Source organism: Channa argus, chromosome 11 (genome assembly GCF_033026475.1).
Source record: "Channa argus isolate prfri chromosome 11, Channa argus male v1.0, whole genome shotgun sequence".
In the NCBI taxonomy this organism is placed as follows: Eukaryota; Metazoa; Chordata; class Actinopteri; order Anabantiformes; family Channidae; genus Channa; species Channa argus.
Genome location: NC_090207.1, coordinates 3,104,696 through 3,126,355, shown reverse-complemented (window position 1 = coordinate 3,126,355; position 21,660 = coordinate 3,104,696). Strand labels below are relative to the sequence as shown.

General features: G+C 42.6%; 1 protein-coding gene across 3 annotated transcripts in view; it reads right to left on the bottom strand.

The window, feature by feature from the left end:
- sh2d3cb (SH2 domain containing 3Cb) overlaps nt 1–13,869 on the bottom strand; it is a 54,762-nt gene extending 40,893 nt beyond the window's left edge. Inside the window, exons 1-5 of one of the 3 annotated variants that reach the window (XM_067520953.1) lie at nt 13,712–13,869; nt 8,861–9,512; nt 3,134–3,173; nt 1,896–2,024; nt 412–806 (exon numbers count right to left, since the gene is read on the bottom strand). In XM_067520953.1, the coding sequence (XP_067377054.1) occupies nt 412–806; nt 1,896–2,024; nt 3,134–3,173; nt 8,861–9,512; nt 13,712–13,730 (1,235 nt within the window). In that variant the 5' untranslated portion in view covers nt 13,731–13,869. Of the gene's footprint in view, nt 1–411; nt 807–1,895; nt 2,025–3,133; nt 3,174–7,947; nt 8,240–8,860; nt 9,513–10,375; nt 10,398–13,711 lie in introns of those variants that run through there. The other 2 variants (XM_067520954.1, XM_067520955.1) reach the window with 2 other exon arrangements.
- Nucleotides 13,870–21,660: the final 7,791 nt, after the last annotated feature.

Genomic DNA, 21,660 nt, shown 5'->3' with positions numbered 1-21,660 from the left:
CTCAGGGCCACAGCAACCGACAGCTTAGCTTAACAGTCGTCTCTGTGGCGACACCTAAATTAATAGCAAACCAGTCAGACCCAAAACCAGAGTTTCACTTCCTTTTCCAAGCCATGGGTTGGAAAATTTAAGAAGATGCCACAGATGACTCCAAACATCCTCTGGTTCCAGCTGCTTAAACCTGAGTCTTCATAATCAGAATTTATTGAATATTTTGTTTTGTTGGACTAAATAACCAATTTGAACACGTGGGACATTGAAGTGGACATGTTCAATTGATGAACACATCAGTTGATCAGAAACCATAAGACAAATTAAAAATGTGACCAACTGCAGAAAAATCTACCTTATGTTTGTTTCCTGCCTTCTGTCTTTCTGTAGTGAACTCGGATCTGTAAAAAGAAGTCTCACCTCTGGGGACAGACCCTCTCCTCTCCGCTCACGTTGCCGTTCTTCAGCCCTCTGTCACAGGACTTTGGGCTGACGGCGGTGCCGAAAGCCGTCTGGAGGTAGCTGAGCGGCAGCGTCCTGTTCACTGGCTGATGAATCTGAGCTCCGCTCCCTTGCGTCAGATCCGTCCGGCTGCCCACATAGAAGCGAACGAGGGCCGGTAAGGAGTCAAAGGCCTCGCCCTCCAGCCTGTACTGGACCCGGGTGTATGTCTCACTGGACTGAACCACCATCTTACTGATGAGGAAGTGAAGTGTCTTCTGCTCCCAGTGGCTGGTGAGGACAAAGTCTCCTTGACTGGACTGAGAGTCTCTGATGAGAAAGTCGCCGTGGTTCAGCACCAGGCTCTCGGACACCTGAGGACAGATTTATTTCATCAGAGTCATCAGAGTAGTTCTTTATATTGTCAAACATGTCTGCAGGAGATTTTTACGGGTTTACAACTGTATTTCCATTTTAAAACCATGTTCAAAAATGAGCCGTGTAGAGAGAATTTTGACTATTAGGTCTCCAGTTCATCTTATCTGCCGGTTATTTCCTGTCACCAACATCTGAGGCAACAAATAGCCTCCACAACGAGTGCGGAGATATGACGGATTAAAATCTTTCTGTAAAATCAATGCAGATATGATGTGGGACTAAATGGTGCAACAACTTAAAGGACGCCTTCACTGATTTTGAACTTGCTTCTTTTGCTTCTAGTTCTGGTAGTTCACCACCATAAATGCATTAAACCTTCCTGTAATCATGGTCAACCTGCTTTTCCAGACTTCATCTCAACTCCTACTGGTGAAAACTCCTCCGGGTGATCTGGAGGAGCTTTTCAGCTTTTTCCCCAGGTGTTTTATTCCGTCTCGCTCAGATCAGCCATGACGCTTAAGAGTCTGGTTCAGATCCGACTCTGCAATTCAATTCTGCGCTCTCAAACCTTTTAGCCTTGGACACGTGCCTGAAGCTGCACAAAGATAGTGCTTTATCTCAAAGTCAAGGTTGGTTAGAGTTGGGGAAATCCACAGGTCATGGCAAAAAGTCCCAAAAGCAAAATGTTCAAAGTCCAACATCTCGTCTTGTACGATCGTGAGTTCACGAGTCCAAACACGTCTTATTTTAAACATAAAAATCAATGTAAACCAACACTGTCCTTCCTCAGTGAGGTCCTCTGGTTGTTAACATTTCTGATGTTCTGAGCTACAACTGGGCAAAAACACTTGAAAATCTTTTTCTAATGTCCTAACTCTGGACAAAATGAAAGAGAGTGATTCTTACTTGAGCAGGCACAAGTTAAAATACTGAAGTTTGAAGTAGATACAGGTTTGTTGTTGTGGTTAAGATAAGACTCCAGGTAATGAATTTAGGTCAGTGGTGAGTCAAAAATATGAATTGTGTGTGTCTGTGTCTGTGTCTGTGTGTGTGTGTGTGTGTGTGTGTGTGTGTGTGTTGCAGACCTCGCAGGGGATGCATCCGTGGTACCAGGCGTGGCTCTTCAGGTCGCTGCTGTTCAGCTTAAGCTCCTCCTCCAGCTGCTTCCGCAACGTCTCAGATGGCGGCTCCAACCAGAACTTCTCTTTGGAGAACTTCAAGGACATCACAGGAGGACAATCAGACACAAAGTCCCAACAAAGCAAAAAACACAAACCAAAGACACTTAGAGCATCATGCAGCTGGTTTATAAGCTGCTTGAAATGTTCGTCCTCTCTGTGGGTGAATCTAGTCAAAAGCTGCAGCTCAGCTCTGTTTTTGTGTGTGTGTTAACAGAGGACAGAGGAACATGAGGAGGGAGGGAGAGAGGACAGACAGCTCTGGCATTCTCACACTGGCATCCACACATGGTGGCACCAGGGGGCCCGGGACACTGACCCACACTGTAAGTGAAGTATCAGCCTCGTCGCCATGGAAACTTCATTGTGCAACGGGGTGTCATCACTCAGCGGAGCTTTGTGTGCCGTGTCTTTACACAAACAAAACGAAGCTACTGTATATCAGTTTACACCGACAACGGGCTGGGAATGCTTTTGATTAGGGACACACACACACACACACACACACACACACACACACACACACACACACACACAAATTACTGTTCTATAGGTGACATGTTGTTTTTCTTCTCGCTGACACTGTCCTCCCCTCCTGTTGTAAAAGAATGGTTTGTCCCACAGGACTGGGCACTGTGGCAGGATCATTTCAAAACAACCAGTGAGTGTGTGCGTGCGTGTGCAAGTGTGTGCGTGTGTGTTTTGGGGGTGAAGACCTGGAATCCCCTAATGAACAGCTTTCATTTCATTAGCATTATCATTCATTGGCAGCTTGTCCAATTCAGACAAGTGTGTTTGTCAAGCGTCCAATTATAAGTCAATGAAGTGGAAATGGTCTCGCTCTCTGTGTCTCCTTCCACCTTTTCCAGGCAGAGCCCCCCCGGGCCCACTCCAGGTTGCCATGGTTGCCAGAGAGGCAGCTTCCCAGCAGTACACCACATTCCCTGAGTCCTTTCTGTCCCCCCACCCCCCGATTAAATTAAAGCCTGAGCTCTGTGTGAGAAGGATCACAGCAACAGGCAGAAACCAGTGTAAACGAGTGCGTGTGTCATGTTCGAAAGGAGGAAGTGACAAAAGCAGAGTTAGAAAAACAGGCAGCAACGATAGACTCAAACAGATAAGAAGGAAGTAAAGGGGATGTTTACCTTCACATATTCTCCACTGCCGTCTGTCACGTCCCGGCGCCTGAGAAAACAGCAGAAAAACCAACGTGAAACACACTGTTCAGACACTTTAGATCCCATCAGCTGCTCTTCCCAAGCTTCCCACCAGTTCGCATACAAAATGCGGTGGCGGTGGTTGAATTTGTGTTGTTTTTAAGCCCCTCGTGACTACATCGATGTTTTTAATTTTTTACGCTCAAATTTTATGCATACGATGCTCTGTTCTTACAATAACACTGTATTGTGATATACTGAATAGTAACTGTATTGTGATATTTATAGTATCACAGGATTCCTGCCAATACACAGACCTACAGCACGCTAACATCTGCGTGCGGCTGATACTGATTATTGTAATTATGGCAATCCGTCAAAGGTCAAAGGTCACTGCTGGTAAAGGTGGAGCTGATTTAAACACTTTATGTGCTGACAGGTGGTTAACATCAGTATTTCATCATATTTATATATTAAAACCACAAGGTGGTATTACTGTTGTGGGTTATTGGTGTGTATTTAAAAAAAAACTTTTCCGCATCGACTCGTTCTGCCTGGAACCTTCTGCAAAACAAACGTTGCTAAATTTCAGCTCTGTGAAATCCTCTCCCTCCCTCCGTCACTGTGTCTCTGTCTTCTGGTGTTTGAGATTGGTCTGGTAGATTTTTACAGCTCTTCAGTTCTTTTCACTTCTTGTTTAAGTTGCATACGTTGAAATGATTGCATTGGAAGAGAGACTGATGGCTTTTTTTCCCCCCAGATTGTTGATGTTTTGCATGTGTTTGGATGGTTCAATACTCTGGAAAACCACCTTTTGCTGCAATTACGGCTGCAACTCTTTTGGGGTAAGTCACTACCTTCCTGCTGGAAGGTGAACCTCCGCCCCAGTCTCAAGTCTTTTGCAGACTCTAACAGGTTCTCTTCTAAGATTGCCCTGTATTTGGCTCCATCCATCTTCCCATCAACTCTGACCAGCTTCCCTGCTGAAGAAAACCCCCACAACATTAGGCACCTTCTTCCACATGTTTGCAGTGTCCCCCACGTGGCTTGTGGGGACTTCTTAAGTTTTTTGTCTCCTTCCCACTTCCATCAAGGCCAGATTTGTGGAGTGCACAGATTCTCCCACTTCTCCTCCAGAGTTACCGTGGGCCTCTTGGCTGCTTCTCTGATTAATGCTCTCCTTGGCCGGCCTGTCAGTTTAGGTGGACGGCCATGTCTTGGTAGGTTTGCAGTTGTGCCGCACTATTTCCATTTTCAGATGATAGATTGTACAGAGCACCGTGAGGTGTTCAAAGCTTGGGATATTTTTTTATGACCTAAACCTGTTTAAAACTACTCCACAACTTTATCCCTGATCTGTCTGGCGTCATCCTTGGACTTCATGATGCTGTTTGTTCACCAATATTCTCTAACAAACCTCTGGGCGCTTCACAGAGCAGCTGTATTTATACCGACATTAAATTACAAACAGGTGGACTGTCTTTACAGATTAGGTGACTTCTGAAGGCAACTGGTTCCCCTGGATTTTAGTTAGTGGTATCAGAGTGAAGGGGGCTGAATGCAAATGCACACCTCACTTTTCAGGTATTTGTTTGTAATAAATTTTGAAAACCGTTTATACATTTTCCTTTCACTTCACAATTATGTGCCACTTTGTGTTGTTCCATCACATAAAACCCCAGTAAATACATAAACCGAGTATATTTATATAAAGTATCTTACTAAAATCAAAAAAGGCTGTTAGCAGTATTATTAGTAGTACTGGCAGTAGTACAGTGTGGGCAGAACCTGCTCCTGTCTTTCTGTCTCTCCGTCTCTCTGTCCCCTGGCACAACTCTGCGACAGCTTCACTGTGTGTTAACTCGACACAACCCAGCAACAGCAACACAAAAAATTTCTCCGGGGAGGACGGGGACACCTCATATATCTGCAAATCATCCGCTTTTCAGGACTGAAGCTCTCTTTTCTCCCTCCCCCTGAATCCCATCCAGCGACCACTGAGTCCAGCACTGGGAACAGGAAAAACACCCCAACGGCAGTTTTCCCTCAGACAGCTGTGATGTGCGCAGAGAAACTTTTCATTTTTTTTTTTTTTTCTCTCCAGTCGCTCTGCTCTTCCTCAACATGCTGCATATTTTCAGCAGTAACGTCGAGGGGAGCTGACCTTTTGTTCCCAAACTCTAAGAACAGGCAGCAAACACACACACACACACACACACACACACACACACGCAGATGTGAACACACAAGTAAACCTTCCGTCGTGAGAAGCTCCCTCACATCCACAGGCTACATTTACAAAACTCACATGTTCAAAAAAAGTTGCGGATGCTAGTTTTGGTCATTGTGGACAAATTATTTCCTGATCACCTTGTCAGAGGAGATGCATTTAGTTTCATCCTAACAAAGTTTAGTCTTTGATTATGAGAACCATTACTTCACTGGCCTAAGAAAACTGGTTTGATTAATGGAGACTGAGAAATAAAATTCTGATGATGAGGAGGAGAACCCTCCCTAAAAACATGGAATCTGGCCTTTGTTTACAAGTAAAGCACCAGTTCAAGTTATTATATAACATATTCGAGGTGTTATCATATGAGATATTGCTGCAAAGAATGTAGGAGCATTTGAGTTAAATACAAATAATAGTGCTTGGACACTTTTTAGATATCTTGACTGAGCCTCAAATGCATTGTAAAAAAGTGTGTGTCCTTATCTGCTTTGCTCTAAAATACAAGATTGCAACACCTCTTTTGCCCATTTCGCTCAAGACCATTCTCTCTGGACCAACAAGGTTTGACAGCTTAAAGTCACATCTGTTTTCTTATTATAATAACAAGCTCAGATTTAGCATTTGAAAAGAAGAAGTCAGGTGATGCAGCTGATCTCATACCTGGGGACAGTTGCAACATCCATTAAAATGCATTGAAAATTGTATTAACTTTTCTATTTTCCCGGTCATACGATTAGCTGTCGTTGGACGTGTCCAACTGTCCCTGTCCACTGTTAGAAGCTGATCTGTGCAAACTCCCTGCACCTCAGGGCTGTTTTCTCCAAACCAGCATAAACTTTTACAGCACTTCCCCTTCCTTTAATCAGCAACTTCAACAAACTCATACACTGACTGACAGCTGTGGTTACAAGCCCCTGTAATGAACCATATATACTGTGCACGTGTGAGAAGAAGCTGCTGAGGTTTACAAGACAGAAAAAAAATGACTTTTCTCAAAGGGCAAAGTCAACCTCATGAACCACTTCTGCTCTGACGGGCTCATAAATGAAAACAGAGCTGGGTTGTCGTATCATGAGAGTAAAATCAGGTCAGGACATTTAGCTGCTGCAGGCCAGGATCACTGACAGGAGGATGTGGAGTTCAGCTTAGCACCAGTTTGTCTTTGGTTCGAATAACATACGATCCCCAGGCCTCCAAAGCTGCAGGTTTATCATTTGTGTCTAAATAATGTCATAAATGAATGTAATCATGAGATATCTACTCCACTGAAGTGTCCACTATAACAATAACAATCTTATGGCACAAAATTCTATTTAATTTACGTCGGACTCATTTTGTTGCATAAAATAGCTTTTGTTTCTTTATACTTAAACACAGAAAAGCTCGTGAAAGCTCCGCCAATTTGCTTCCTGCGGACTTAATTTGGGAAAATATTTATAAGGATGATTAAACTTCCCTTTGCCTTCCCCCGTTTTGAAATACTGCTGTGCCTCTAGCTGAAAAGCTCCTCCAGATGATGTCATCAGGAGGACTTTTCAAGTTCAGAAGACGTCACCCGGAGTCCTTGGGGCTGCAGAGCAACCAAAAACTACAACCTCAGCCTTTTGAGCACCAGAATAGGTCGTCTGAAATGATAAAGTCCTCCGGATGACGTCATCTGGAGGTGTTTTTTCAGCTAGAAGCAGAGAGCTGCTTGAATTTACAGAAGGCAGAAGGGGAGCTTTAATACCATTTACATACATGCACTTCCTGAAATCAGGCAAGATGAAAATTGTTGCCCTTTACATGTTGCATAACACTCTTTTTTTGTGTGAAACCGTCGAAAACACAAAACTGCTACGTTTGCTCACAGTTGCAGTAGCGTGCTGGATGATTTCTCAGTGACTGGAAAAAGCATGAAAAAGTACCGCGCGTGGTGAGCGTGCGGGAAGTTGCACTGGACTTCTAATTTTGTGTGTGTGTGCGCGTGCTCAACAGAGGTCACATGTCGGGAAAACCGCCTCAGCAAGGGAACACACTTCTTCCTGATGCTGATCTGAACATTGCGCTTGGGGTAAGAGAAGCGGTTCGACTGACAGTGACCAGAGGTGAAGGCGCCTCACTGAAGCTGCAGGTGAGCGGTGGTGCCTTCATTGCCCGTTCGACCTTTTCTCTCTCTGAGGATGAGAAGTCAAGTAGGCGTCAAAAGGTCAAAGCCAGGCGTCAACCGGGTCAGAAACTGCTGAAATAAAACCTTTTTCACTGTTGTGACAGGAGCCCGAGCAGAATCAAATCCCCCCTCTTATGTAACACACAGGTCCAGATTCCGCCTGCCCTGCTCCGCGTCGCGCCCAGACAAACTCTGGTGGACTCTAGAGTCCACTTTCCCCTGTGGGAACGGTTTCACAGGCGTCCGAATGACCCACAACATGCGGACTGAAGGCGGCACAGTAACCAGACGTTAAGTCCGGATTGGTGCAGCGTCTCGGAGCAGAGACACTGACCGATGACAGAGACGCCCAGCGCCCACACGTTTGGGCTAAACACAAACCTCCAGACCAACGAACTTGTTAGAAAACACTTTCCCCACCTTCTATCCTCGTCTCCGGAGCCGACTGACCCACAGCGACGGCCCTCGACTTCACACATCTTCTCCGGCCCGACGAACACGCACGCACGCACACAGTTCTGCTGCTGCTGGGTCGGAACCAGCTGAGTGAACGAAGCGCAGCTAGCAGGCGTGCAGCTACTGCGCATGCCCGCTGCTGGCAACAGGTAGCGCGCACTGTGCGTTGATGGGTACTAACAGTGGAAGAAAAGTAGTACCACGCAATGTGGAAATACTCCATTACAAGTAAAAGTACTACAATCAAAATGGTAATTAAAGTACTGTATCATACTTACGCAGAATGGGTTATTTTACATCAGTGCTGGTGATATTCATGTGTTTATCAGCTGGTATTATGTATATGATGAATAATTATAATGTTAATTACTTTAGGTACAGCTGGATTTCATTATATTGTATTTTTTCTTCACAAACTGGACTTTTTTGTTTTAATGTGGGCTGTTCGTTAAAGATGTGCCTCAGGGTTAAGTTCTGTAAAACCACTTTTTAAAGATTTTGTCTTGACTTGTGTGCAAGGAGCTTTAAAAAAAAAACCCAAGTAAAACAAGAACTTCCCAAAAAAGTTCAAATTACAAATGTTCTTTCCTCATCAGTACAAGTACAAATAAGTAAATGTTTGCATCCTCCTTCATTAGTTTAATTTATTATGAGGGAACGTTTGTAATAGCTTAATGTGCATTAAATATTGTGTTGATAATTCCTTGTCTTTTTGGCATTTCAAACTAAGGAGAAACTACCTTTTGCATCCAACTGTACAAATGAATGACTAGAAACTATTCTGCAGTGTTGCTCTAAACCATTGTTTCCTATGAAGCAGCAGCTAAATTAGGCAGCATCACTGTGAATGTGCGGTGTTGTAAATAATCTTTCTCACCCATCAGCAGTTGCCATTTGCTGTGCGCTGTTCACGCTCCTGGCGGTTTCCTGTCTGGCTGCTTCAGCTATCCGGTTCATTGGCACATACACATCCTGCGCTGAAACCACTTTGGGGCTGATAGTTGCCATGTTTGAAAGCTCTCCTGTAGATCTACAAGTCTTTAAAGCATCCTTGCCCTCGATCGGGCCTCCCGAATGCTCACTGACGCAGCTTTGAGGCTTGGAGGTCAAAGGTGAAGCCCGGCTGAGCAGCGGAGTGGCAGGCAGCGGCCGGGCCAGTGCAGACATAGGCACAGGCTGGTCCAGACCGGTCAGACTGAGGCTGGACAGAGCACTGAGCAGGGGGGAGTCTCTGACATGTTCCCCTGGCTTCCACTGGCCCTGCCCTCCACTCCCCCCTTCCCCCTCCCCCCTTTTCTTCGTCGTCTCCTTCTTCTTGTGTCTCTCGCTGCGGGGCACGGTGCCCACATGGGTGTACATGTGACTGGTGCAGGCGTAGCTGGGACTCGTCGCGCTGACCTTCATGTCATCCACCGTCAGGTCCTCAGCCTCCGCTGATCTCCCATCATGCTTTGGGGCAGCCTTGAGTTTGGCCTTTTGTTGCGAGCGGCAAGGGGAGAGATTGGTGAGGCTCCCAAACCACTTGAAACCTGGAGAGCAAAAGGAAATTTCTCAGTGTCAGAGTCAATGGCATTAAAGGGGTCCAGGGTGCATTTGAGTTTCAGTGTATTTTATTATTGATTGTTTGATTAAGTGACTGTATATGTCACATATTTCTTGTTACTGAGTCAATCGTAAAACTACTAACTGACACAAAACGACATCAAAGTCATGCAAAACGGATGTAGCATGGCTGTGTGATATTTGGAGTAATATTATCAGCAAAAATTTGAATCCCAAACAGCTTCAATTAACGCAAAACACGTCTTAATCATATCATTTTTAGAACCTGTTGCACATCGCATCCACCTGAACCATCTGTTTACGGCCACATCGAGATATCAAAAACATGGCAAATTTAAAGTTACTTTAAAAACCTAGAAATTATACTGCAAATTAAGTTTATGTCAGCCACAATATGTAGAACTGGTGATGCAGCTTCCATTTATGAGCATTAACCCGTAAATACTTGTTGTATACAATGTTTAATTTGTGCAGTGTTACTGAGGCCTTGTGTCTTTGTTGAGAAACCTTTTTATAAAACTCTGCATCTGTCCCAATAATGTGCTGTGACACATTTCAGGCCGTCTGACGTGTCCAGACTTTACTGTAGAGATGGATGATGAAGTGCGGGAAATGACTGTTGGGCCTGTTATCTAACTGAAGCTGTCACGTAGCAGCCAAACAGGAAAATACACAAAGTGATATTAACTTTATAACTTTATCATGTGGATTGTGTAGACACGAAACTCTGACACCTTCAGGTAATAAGCGTCTCTGCTCCAGGAGCTATGATCACACATTTTCCAAACAATTCAGGAAATGATGTGTCTAAGCAGCTGAAAACACTAACTTTTCATTTAGTCCTTGTTGTTTCCTCGTCGGCTTCTAGTCTGAACCTCAGGCCCTTGAGCTCCCAGCGGTTGTTGATTATGTTTCGGCCCCAGGGAGCGATAAGACTCTGAAAACACTGATGGATACATAATTCCTCAGCTAAATATAGACCAACGGTTTTGGGAAAGAGACGGAATGGAGGTGCATTTGCAAAGAACATGAATTCTTCCCGTTTTTCTGTCAGAGCCGGCAACAAACTTGTGCAGTAACAGTGAAAAATCAAAGCCTCACTTCATTTAATGCTCAGTATTCTTCCTTTATCATACGATTACATGTTTTTAATAATCACTAATAATACGTTTAGTTCCCGTTCACGTTTAGTAGCTATAAAAAAGTGACACAAAGTTTGAAAAACATGCCGCGTGTATTAATTAATAGAAGTAGAAGTACACAAACTCAAGTAAAAGTGCAAGTACTAAATTGATACAACAAGTTGAAGAACTGAGCACGTTGTTGGAACAGTTCAGCGACTCCTTTGTCGTTTTGGGGTTTTTTTTTTATCTCATGCACCAAATGCCTTACATGTGTGGACACATCTGGACGGCAGGTTGGTCAGTTTCTCTGCCTGGTGGCGTTTTGACCTAACATTTGTGGATCCAGCCACAGACTGTGCTGACTGACAACGGTTTTCAGAGGACTTACTTCAGTCATAGTCTATAATGGTTTTCGGCTTGTCCCTTTCACATAGATTTCCCCCGGGGAACTTATATTATGTATCTGGTAAAATCCTCAAGTTATTTTTTTGCATTTGGCACATCATCCCCCGTCTTCTGTTCCCGCTGTTCCAGCTGTTTTGAAATGTGTCGCTGGCGTCAAATACAAACAAAAATCATCCAGCAAGTCGTACAACAGACAGACAACTATCCACACCTACAGGCAATATTAGGGGAAACCAGGGGACTAGGATAAACCCAATGCAAGCACTTGGAGAAAGCCCACAGCTTGCCAGGGATTCAAACCAGGGACCTTTTAGTGGTGCAGAGCTAACCTCCATTTCAGCAGTTGATATGTTGTCTTCCTAGTCTGGGGCGAAAAGTAAAGGCACCACTGTTCCCCCCAACCGGGTCTCGTTGGCCCTTTAAAGTTAGATATTGGCTTATCGAAACGTGCATTGACATTGCGTAGAAAGCTGGATTTGCGCGTCATTATTTGCTTAACCACAGCAGCGTCGTGAGCGTGTAGTCGAGTGATTGTGCGGAGGGAAGGGTCTGCTGGGGTCCTGAAGGGCGGCGGAGCTCGAGCGGATTTCGGGTTTGAATTATCGTTGAACAAAATCCAGCAGCTCTTTAGAGACGCCGACACGCAGCGAGATTTCTGAGCCGTTGAATTCATTCACAAACCCCCAAAAATTTGCAAACTGTGCCAACTGTGTGTCTCTTTGGGTGCTAATACTGAGAAGTGACCTCAACCAACGGTTTTGGGCTCAGAGATATTTTAGTGACTCTGAAAGATGCTGACATGACTCAAACTTTCATGGGGCTTTTAATTATAGATTGTGTAAATTGTCTAGTTGCAGTGTGTGTGTATTTGACACAGTGATGTTTTACAGTCGAATAAAAGGCCTTCGGATGCATTGTGGATGAAATTCAGCTTTAAATAGTGAACAAGTGCGGAGCAAAAGAAGTGGAACACTGAGCTGTTGTCCTGTCATCAGACATGTGCTGGTCCATTCACACAGCACAAAGACGTGTCTATGCTTCATCTACAAAGGACTATAAAAACTGTTTGTAAGTGGAACAGTGGACAAAAGACACGCACACACACACACACACACACACACACACACACACACACACACACACACACACACACACAGTCCCAAAGTGAAACAAGTGTCAATAGATTACATTCTTTTATGGGGTTACACAAATAAACTTGCATCAGCCTCTTTTCTCTGACTCCTTGTGTAACACTATCCCTGTTTCTGAGATATGTGGCAAGTACCTTTACTCAAGTCTAGTACTTTATAGTTTTACACTGTATTTTAAGGGGAATATTTTACTTCTTTCTCCACTAACTATCCAACGACTTAGCGGCTTTTAGAAAAATGAGCAAACAAAACACAACACATGCTTAGTGATTCCCGACCTTTTTCAGCCTGTTACTTATTGTCTCATTTCACACATCAACGACGTCGTTGACTGAAGTAGCGACAGACGTATTTAGGTCCTTTATGATTCGCTCGACTTTACCTGAATCTTTGCTTTTTGTTTATTCTATGCTCATTTAAGCCTCAGAAGTTTAAAGGGAACTTTTGGTGGTTCAGCTTTTACCTCCTATCAACTAATCTTCCAACCTAAACAACCAGATACTTTGTTTGTCCCCACCGACTCGTACGGCCCACAGACGCGTTTGTTGACATAGTGTAAAAACGTGGTTTGGCTTCACATGCGCATCGTCCTCATCGTAACAGACAGTTGTTTTGTCTCCTCTGCATGAGGCGATGTCATCAAACTGTGATGGCCTATTATTTAGCGAGACAGTCTCGCTCCTGTCCATCTAAAATGTGATAAGGAGCCTCAAAGGATGCTGTCACAACCCAAAAATGTTGTGAATCTCAGATTACAGTTGTGAAATAAGTGCAGTGAACCACTAGAAATGTAGCGAAGAGCATAAAATGGACTGTGCAGAACCTGAGTACTTGTACTTTTACTTAAGACAGATGTCAGCCTCTAACGACACTTAACACACAATAAACTATGTCAGTCACAGGGATTTTACTGCAGGACAGGGGCCCACTGTGGTGCAGGAGGTAGAGCGGTTGTCCACCAGTACCACAGTTGGTGGTTCGATCCCCCGGCTTCTCCGGTCACATGCCCAAGCGTTCTTAGGCAACACACTAAACCTCAGCTTCATTGCTCCCATTTATGTACCATTTATGCAGTTAAGAGTGTTTTTAATCACAGTAGAGACCCAGTGACAAGCTTTACCCCTAAAGGTACTTTAATGTCTCTTATTTACTGAGTGTACTTTCATAGCTAGCATTTTAAATCAAGGATTTTTACATGTGATGGCATATTTTCACATGAAAGTATGACATGAAAGAAGGAATCTGAGTAGTTCTGTCATTTCTGAGATTCCAACAAATACACACAACCAACCAACAAACACAAGATGATACGATTAAATTATTATTACTTTTGCTATTTCTTTTATGGGGATGTATTTTCTATTGATTAGATTTTAAAAAGGGCATCAGGTTGTTGGAATTATTATTAATATTATTTGGTGAAGCAAAAATGGAAGTGGCCCAAACATTGCTTCATGGCATGAAAAAAATTAAAGTGCAACTTACCCTTCTTTCGTTTGTTCATGGTTCAGCCGCTGATTGTGATTTTTTTTTTCCCCCCCTGATATTCACACATGCAGAACTGCACCTTCCATTTGTTCCTGAAGCGTAATAATGAGCTTCATGCTCCTCGGAGTCAACCCGCTTCCTGCCTTCTGAACAAAGCGGAACTGCTAAGTATTTCAGGGGAGTGTCGTGTTACTATACATTGATGCAATCAGGTGACGAGTCAGATTTACCCCGAAGATGTGTGTCACTCGCAGGTTAAGCGCTTTTTTTTTTTTCCTTTTGATTCAGATTTTCTCTTAAATTCATTTCTCTTGAATTCTTTTTTTTGTTTGTTTTTTTTTATTTTGGAGAGAACAAAGTTGCTGCTGAGGGGAATCTAACACACGGGCATCACAACACAGTCTTTCAACATTGCAGAAATATGAAGAAATACTGCAGTTGTACAGAAGCTACAGCCACACCCTGCTCTGACAGGGTTTGAAAATAGTTCATGCAGTTTCAACATTTGTTGGACAAATTCGTGTCCTAAAAGAGACATTTCGCGAGCCTATAAAATGTCACATTTCAAAACGAAATGTAAACGGGGGCATTTATACACATAGTGCTGTACGACAAGGCTGAAATACTTTGTTTACGAAATACTACTTTTTACTAACACAGTGATAAATCAGAGGACTGTAGGTAGTACTGGTACTTTAGGTACATGTTGATTCTAATAGTTTTCTGCATTTCACAAATACTCTCACAACTTGAGAGTATTTCAAAACTGTGGTAATTTTACTTACTTCTATGATCATACGTGATACTACTACGTCGTTGTACTTGTACTATCTGGTATCTAAGGGAAAAAAAACCCAGTGACAACTGGTATGAGCACACAGCACTTACTAAACCAAAACTACATATGAGAGCAGTCTCACTTCCTGTTTTAGTTCTAAAAATGTTCGGGAGGAGCCCAACATGGGCTTCAGATGAGCCTGGTGTTTCCTACAACAGGGTCCGACACCGACTGTCATTTGGCTCTGAAGCTTTTTTTAGCTTTAGAGGGAACATTTTCTCTCACTTCTCTCCCCCCCCCTTGCACTTTCTGTCATCTTGCGATATTTCCTGTCCATGTTTCCTGATGAGCAATAATCACAAAAACCTGCTGAAAATGCTTCCAACAAAGGACATGAAGCCCAAAGTTAAAAGCAGCTCATTTAATTAAAACTCTGGCAGGTGGATAAAAGTTTAAGTGTGCGCACATGGTCGTGGTCCTTCGATTAGTCTCCCATCGTGGCTGCTGGGGCGGCATTTTTCCTATTTTCACATGTTGGGTGCTTCTTTCCTTGTGTGTCCTGGGTCTGTCTTCAGTGTATCTTGTCCACTGAGAACCTGCAGCAGTCGCAGTGGACAAAATGTCCTAATCGTATTATTCTGACTTCCGTACGTTATTTGGAGCCTAACTACTACATTGACATACTACAAAACACCGATGAAACTTCAAAACATTCAGGATTCAGGATATGCAGCTTTTTAATATCTTTTATACTTTTAACGTGTCACGGATGACGACACAAAATTGCCTCTGTTTGGAGGTTTGCCTAACCGGTATATAAGGAAGTGACATTTCGTTTCAGCGATTTCAGCAAAAGCAGTTCGGCCTTTAGAAGCTTTGCTTAGAAAATCTTTGCTTGGCAAAAAAAAAAAAAAAAAAGGGAACAGTTTCACCCCCTCACACTGTGACTGAACCGAAGCCAACGTCAAGCAAAGTTATTTCAGTGTGAAAAAAACGGCAAAAATGTTTATAAAATGTTCTTAATTGATTCATTTTGTAAATGTTCTCTATAAGAAGCTGCTACGTAATAAACTGGGGGCCTCAGTAGCTTTGTTAAAGTCATTCCAGTTTTGGATTTTCAAGATATGATGATAAGTGTCCAAAAAAAGCACATTTCACTTTGAATAGATAAAAACCATAAAGTGCTAATAGTGGCTGAAGTTCTGGGTCCTGATCTGACTCTGTCCAGGCTGCAGCTGGTGCTTTCAAGCACTAAGTGGCAGCAAAACGCTTCACAATTCAGAGAGAGGATTCAAACCTTTCACACGCAGAAGCTTCACCAACATGGAACCTAATGTGTTGTTGCACCGAGAGCACGTTGGCATGTTAAGTCAAATTTATCTCACACTTAAAAAAAAAAAAAAAAAAAGTATTCACAGTTCTAATGAAGTTTTACAGGAATCAAATTGTCAGAATTCCACTTTGTGACTAAATTTACTTATTACTAATATATAAATATAAAAGGTGATTGTACTCCGCAAAGTATCTAGCACTAAAGGTAAGACAGTCATCCACGGACCACAGGGTCAGTGGTTCAAGCCCAGGTCCCAGCTATATGGAAGTGTCTCCGGGCAAGACACTGAACCCCTAACAGCCCATTCCCCTCCCCAGCTGTGCAGTGCCGGTCCAAGCCCGGTAGAAACTGGGGAAGGTTGCGTGGGGGAGGACGTCAACATGCGGACAATGATCTGCTGTGGCGACCCTGAACTCGCGGGATAAACTGAAAGGACCAAAAATATAATAATTTTATTCCTTTTATTCACTGAGCGATTTGTTCCTGGCCAGTTTTGCGTCTTCACTATTTGACCGAACCTCACACTTCCAAAATCTGTTGCTGTCTATTCAATTCACAGATTGAAATAAAAAAAAAAAAAAGAAATGAAAAACCTTGACCCACACATTGACCCTGCAGCAGACTCAGCTCCTCAACAAGAGCCAGAAGCAGCAAAAACAAGATGCTTAAATGCTCTAGTTCATGGCTGCATGAACACAACAGCAGGGAGAGTAAATGCATAGACAAGGATCAGATGATTGTATAAGACTAAAAAACAAATGACCAAACCTCAGACCAAAACCCAGAACACAGAGTCCAAAACCAGTCAGGTAGAAACAACAGGAGGAAACAATGTCCAGGAACATAAGTGGACAAGCTGGGTTTAAATAGACAGGAGCCCAGGAGACAATGATCAGGGCAAATGAGTTGTGTAAAGTGAGCGACATGACTATAGACAGGAAGTGGGATTGAGGGACTACAACATAAGAGGCAGGAAACAGGAAGTAATGCTAGGACGGCAGTCACAATTACTCTCTGAGGTCATTGTTTTCTTAATACTTTATCAATCGAAAACATTTATATTTGCAAGAGAAGAGAAACACACTTGACAAATGACTGGTAGTTTTGGGAAAATTCATGTTTAAAACATGTTCAGAAATGTTCTCTGATGTGGAGGTGAAAGCACTTCAAACTTAAAAAAAACCTTGAAAGGGTTTTGTGAATTTCCATTTTCCTGGCTGCACCATCTGCCAGTGAAGAAGCATGACATCTGACATGCTGCTGTCAAGGTTTCTTTACCACAAACATGAGGAATATGAGGACATCTGGTTGATCAAATTAAAATGTGTCCCTCAACTAACGGCGCCATCTGGCCCACTGAGCTGTAAACTCGCTAATTTATTATGTTTTTTTTTTTTTTTTTACTCTGCCTGAGTGAATAAACCTTAAACGGCTGCACATAATGAAACCCACGTTGTCACTTCCTTGTGGGCCGGTGAGATCCTGAATGACCCTGATCACAGCAGATTAGTGACTGAGACATTCACGTCCTGGTTCCATTTGGTTTTCTTACATAACTTCAAAACACAGTTTTAAACATGAACCTCAATCAGGAGGGGAGACCACATCCCTCCAGCCCCTATAGAGGGACCTGTTGAATTATTTAAGGTGGACTTTAATAACACCAGATAGAAACTTTACACACTTTACAGTCTGTGCATTGGTCTCTGGATCGGGCATCGGTGGTGGTACTGTAAATCTGCTGAGAGAAACTTTAAATTACAATGTTTTTAGTTTTTAAATTAAATAATTGATAAATTGAGTGGCGTCAATCAAATTCCATCTGCATGTTGATCACTTGTTTACAGTAAAAATGTTTTATGGATTTGTCCAGTGATGGAAATTAAATCAGTGTTGTTCGTTCTTGTTTAGTTTTTCGACTAATGAGCTGTAAAACATTCTTCTTAATAAGTGACTCGATGAATCCTTTAAAAACCGTTTCAAGCTCTGACTGATACGATGAGACTCACATCCGTGTTTTTACAGCATAAATGAGTAAAAAGTAAAACTGCACATCATGTTGGTTCTTGGTAAAACTATCCCAAATACTGTTGGTAACGAACTTAATGAAAATGCAAAGTTTACATTTACCCTGTCATTGTCTTTCTGTCTTAATCATTCTTTTAGATGTCGAGTAAAATTTAAGTCATGTGTTAAACAAACAAAAAACAAAACAAGACAAAACAAATTGTTTACTTTTTGTCCAGGTTCCCTGGATATTCACCTGTCATCAAACAGGAAGTAGTTAGTTACAGCTTTGTACACGTAAAGACGTGTCTCCAATAATTTAAAGTTGTGATGACGTACAGGTCCCATTGTGTTGCCCCCCACTTGTCCTGATGCGTTAATGTACAGCAGAGATCCAAGTCGCCACGAAGCCTCTGGCCTCCTTCTTGTTACGGCATCCACTGAAATATTGATGAGCCCCCGTTTTGGCTTCTGACTGATGAACGCTGTGGTGTTTCTGCTGCCAAACAACCAGGACCGTTTCCCATAAACAACAAAGCTGCGGTGCAGGCCATGTTCTTCAAATCCTCGGGGGGGAGAATAAGTCACTATTTTCCTCTCGCTGTGATCCGTGCCCAGTGTGCTTCTCTCCTTGAGAGCTGTTTTATATGCCGGCTTTGTTTGTACCTTCTGGAGCCTGTTGGAAACACAATCTGCTGCTAATTTCCTCCCCCACCCCCCTCTGTGCTTTGTTTGCTGAACACAGCTCCACGTCTGTGATTTATCGGCGCTCGGTGGCTTTCTGCTAATTCCCAGGTGATGCTACCTGTCTTAACAGCCGCCCAAAATAGACGAGTTATCACCCAGAAGTGGGCTAAAGGGGATATGTTCTCTGCTCAGAACGACAACAAACCCATTCACCCGTCGCTAAAAGCTTCCTCTACTTGTCGCTGCTGGATTAAAAAGACTTTTCGGCAGCACAAAACCTCAGTCACGTTGTAAATTGGAACTGTATTTGTACTTACAAATGATTACTAAGTGTGGTACACTTACAATTTAGTTTACTATGAACTAAACTACTATAAAAACTTAGGTGTATTCATCACACATATGATTTCCATGATAAATTTACATGACTGTAAATGGACTATATTCCCAACAAGAACACACTTATTTAAGTTGGATCAACTCGTGTCACATTTCCTCCAGCTTTGAAAGTCTAAAGGCGGAATTATACCTGGACTAATACACCTAAACACCAACGCAGCCCTGAGCTAAGATACGGTCATACATGTGTCTCTTTTTAACTTGCAAGGTAGACATGAGTGTCCACAAGGGGACAGTATCACGTCTCACAAAGCTCAATTTGCTGAAAATGACAAACAATCCAGACACAGAAGTTAAATGCCCGCGTTCTACAATTCAAAACACTCAGCATCTCTAAAGGTAAACAGGGATTTCAACGATAAAATAGACCTAATGAACTTTTTCCAGACCTGTGTTTTGATCCCGACTCCCAACATCATCCACAGCAGGGCCTCTGCAGCCTACACTTACCCGTGATTGACTAAATGTAAATGTAAATAATTCCACAGAGAAGTGTAATCGTTGTAAGTTGTAGTTACTTTAAAACATGCAAACCAATTGCCCTAAAAAGCCAGAGTAACAACTACTTGTGTAACTTTAGGATTCTGAACCTCTTTTATACACTGTAGACTTTGTACTTTGGTACAGGAATGAGGACATCAGAGGGACGGCTCACGTTAGATGTGTTGGACATAAAGTCAGACAGGTCAGATTGAGGTGGTTTGGACATGTTCAGAGGAGAAACTGTGAATATATCAGTAGGAGGATGCTGAGGTTGGAGCTGCCAGGCAGGAGGTGTAGAGGAAGAACAAAGAGGAGATTTATGGATGTAGTGAGGGAGGACATGAAGTTAGTTGGTGTGAGAGAAGAGGATGCAGAGGACAGAGTTAGATGGAGGCACATGATTCGCTGTGGCGACTCCTGAGAGGGAACAAGCTGAAAGGAAAAGAAGAAGAAGACTTTGTACTTTGGTCACATCCTAAAAGGGTTTGAAGGGTTTGATTTTCTGGTGCATTTTAAAATAAAAGCTGGGAGGAAAATAAAGAAGAGCAACAATGGGACTGAATCTTCATCCGGATGACTTGGGGTGGAGGACTGGTAGGACAGCCTGCCTCTAAAAGTGCCCATGTGTCTGTCAGTAAATAACGATAATGTACCGATAAATCCGAGCTGTGTGGTCTCTTCACCCGTCAGTCAGCTCTCGTCTCAGTGAAGCGTCTCCGTCTCTGCTTCACAGCAGATGGACGTAAGTGTCAGGGACGTGTGAATCAGCACAGATGGACTAATGCCAGCAGAGAGACCGAGGCCTGGATGTGTTTTCTCCCATCCTCTTGTTGGAAGCGTTTTTATGAAACCTCACTTACCTGAGAAGTGATCCAGTATTTTTCATAGAGTTTCTGCAGCACTGAGCAGCTGCAGCCCTGTGTTTGTGTGTGTGTGTGTGTGTGTGTGTGTGTGTGTGTGTGTGTGTGTGTGTGTGTGTGTGTGTGTGTGTGTGTGTGTGTGTGTGTGTGTGTGTGTGTGAGTTTAATGAAACTGAGGACATTTTGGACGGTGCAAAGACGCACCTGAAAGCAAAGACATTTTGGAAAGTTAGAGAGGGATGATGTAAATTCAGCTAGTCCTACTAGGAGGTGAGGACAAAGAACCAGTGGACCATTTTGCAAAGTGAGGATATTTTTGGTAAGAAACTGGAGACATTTTTAGAAAGTGGGGGGTAGAATATTTTTAAAAGCTTTGAAACCTTTAAAAGTGAGGAAACTGTTTTGCACTTGTGACATAATGAGGACATTTTCTAAATAAATCTAAAAATTGAAAAGCGAGGACATTTTAGACAGGGGAGATTTTTGGATAATCCAAGACGTACGATTAGGAAGCGAAGACAAGGGAACAGTGGACCAATTTGCGGAAAGTGGTGAGAAACTGGGGGCATATTTGAAAAGCCAATTTTTTTTTAATTCTGCAAAGACATAACAGAAAGGAAGGACGTTTTCTAAACTGAAGACATTTTCTAAATGCAGGACATCAATGGAAACAAGACATTTACAAGAGAGGAAAATCTTTTTAAAAAATAGAGACATTTGAACTGTTGCCAATAAAGTCTTGTACTTAACTACTGTAAAAAAAAATTACAGTATACAACTGGATAAATTTTACAGGTTTTAGTTTTATTTTTGAAATATAGCAATGTATTGTTTTCTGACAGAAAAACAACAATGAATTGTAACCTAGCTTACAATTGTATCTTGTATTGTTTAAAGATTACAGAATTTACCTGGCAACCTGTTTTTACCAGCTATTTCATCATTCTACCATCTGCTAATCGACATTGCATTAGTTTCTCTTCATCTGTTAAAAAACAAAACAGGAGTCATAACTGCAACAAAAAAAAATTAAAAGGAAATTGTTTTCCATGTGTTTAGATGGTAAGTGCTCTCAGTCTAATGAATACCAATGTCCCCCCATCAGCCCCTTCTTTAAACTAAACGCTCACAGATCACGCCGAGCTACTTTTAGCTTTAGGGATTAACTAACGAGCACCAAACCATCATAACCATCCCAAACTGCACACATTTAGTACAATATTGCAAACGTACACATGCATCTGGAAATTGCAATAAGACCTAAACAAAATAGTTATTTACAGAAAGCGTTGACGTAACTGTCTTTGCCCCGTTTTTTGCTGGGTTCATAGCTGCTTAGTTGAAAAAAGAAGTCGTAAGTTACAGTCACTCGTACAAATAAGACAAGTTTGTTCTCACC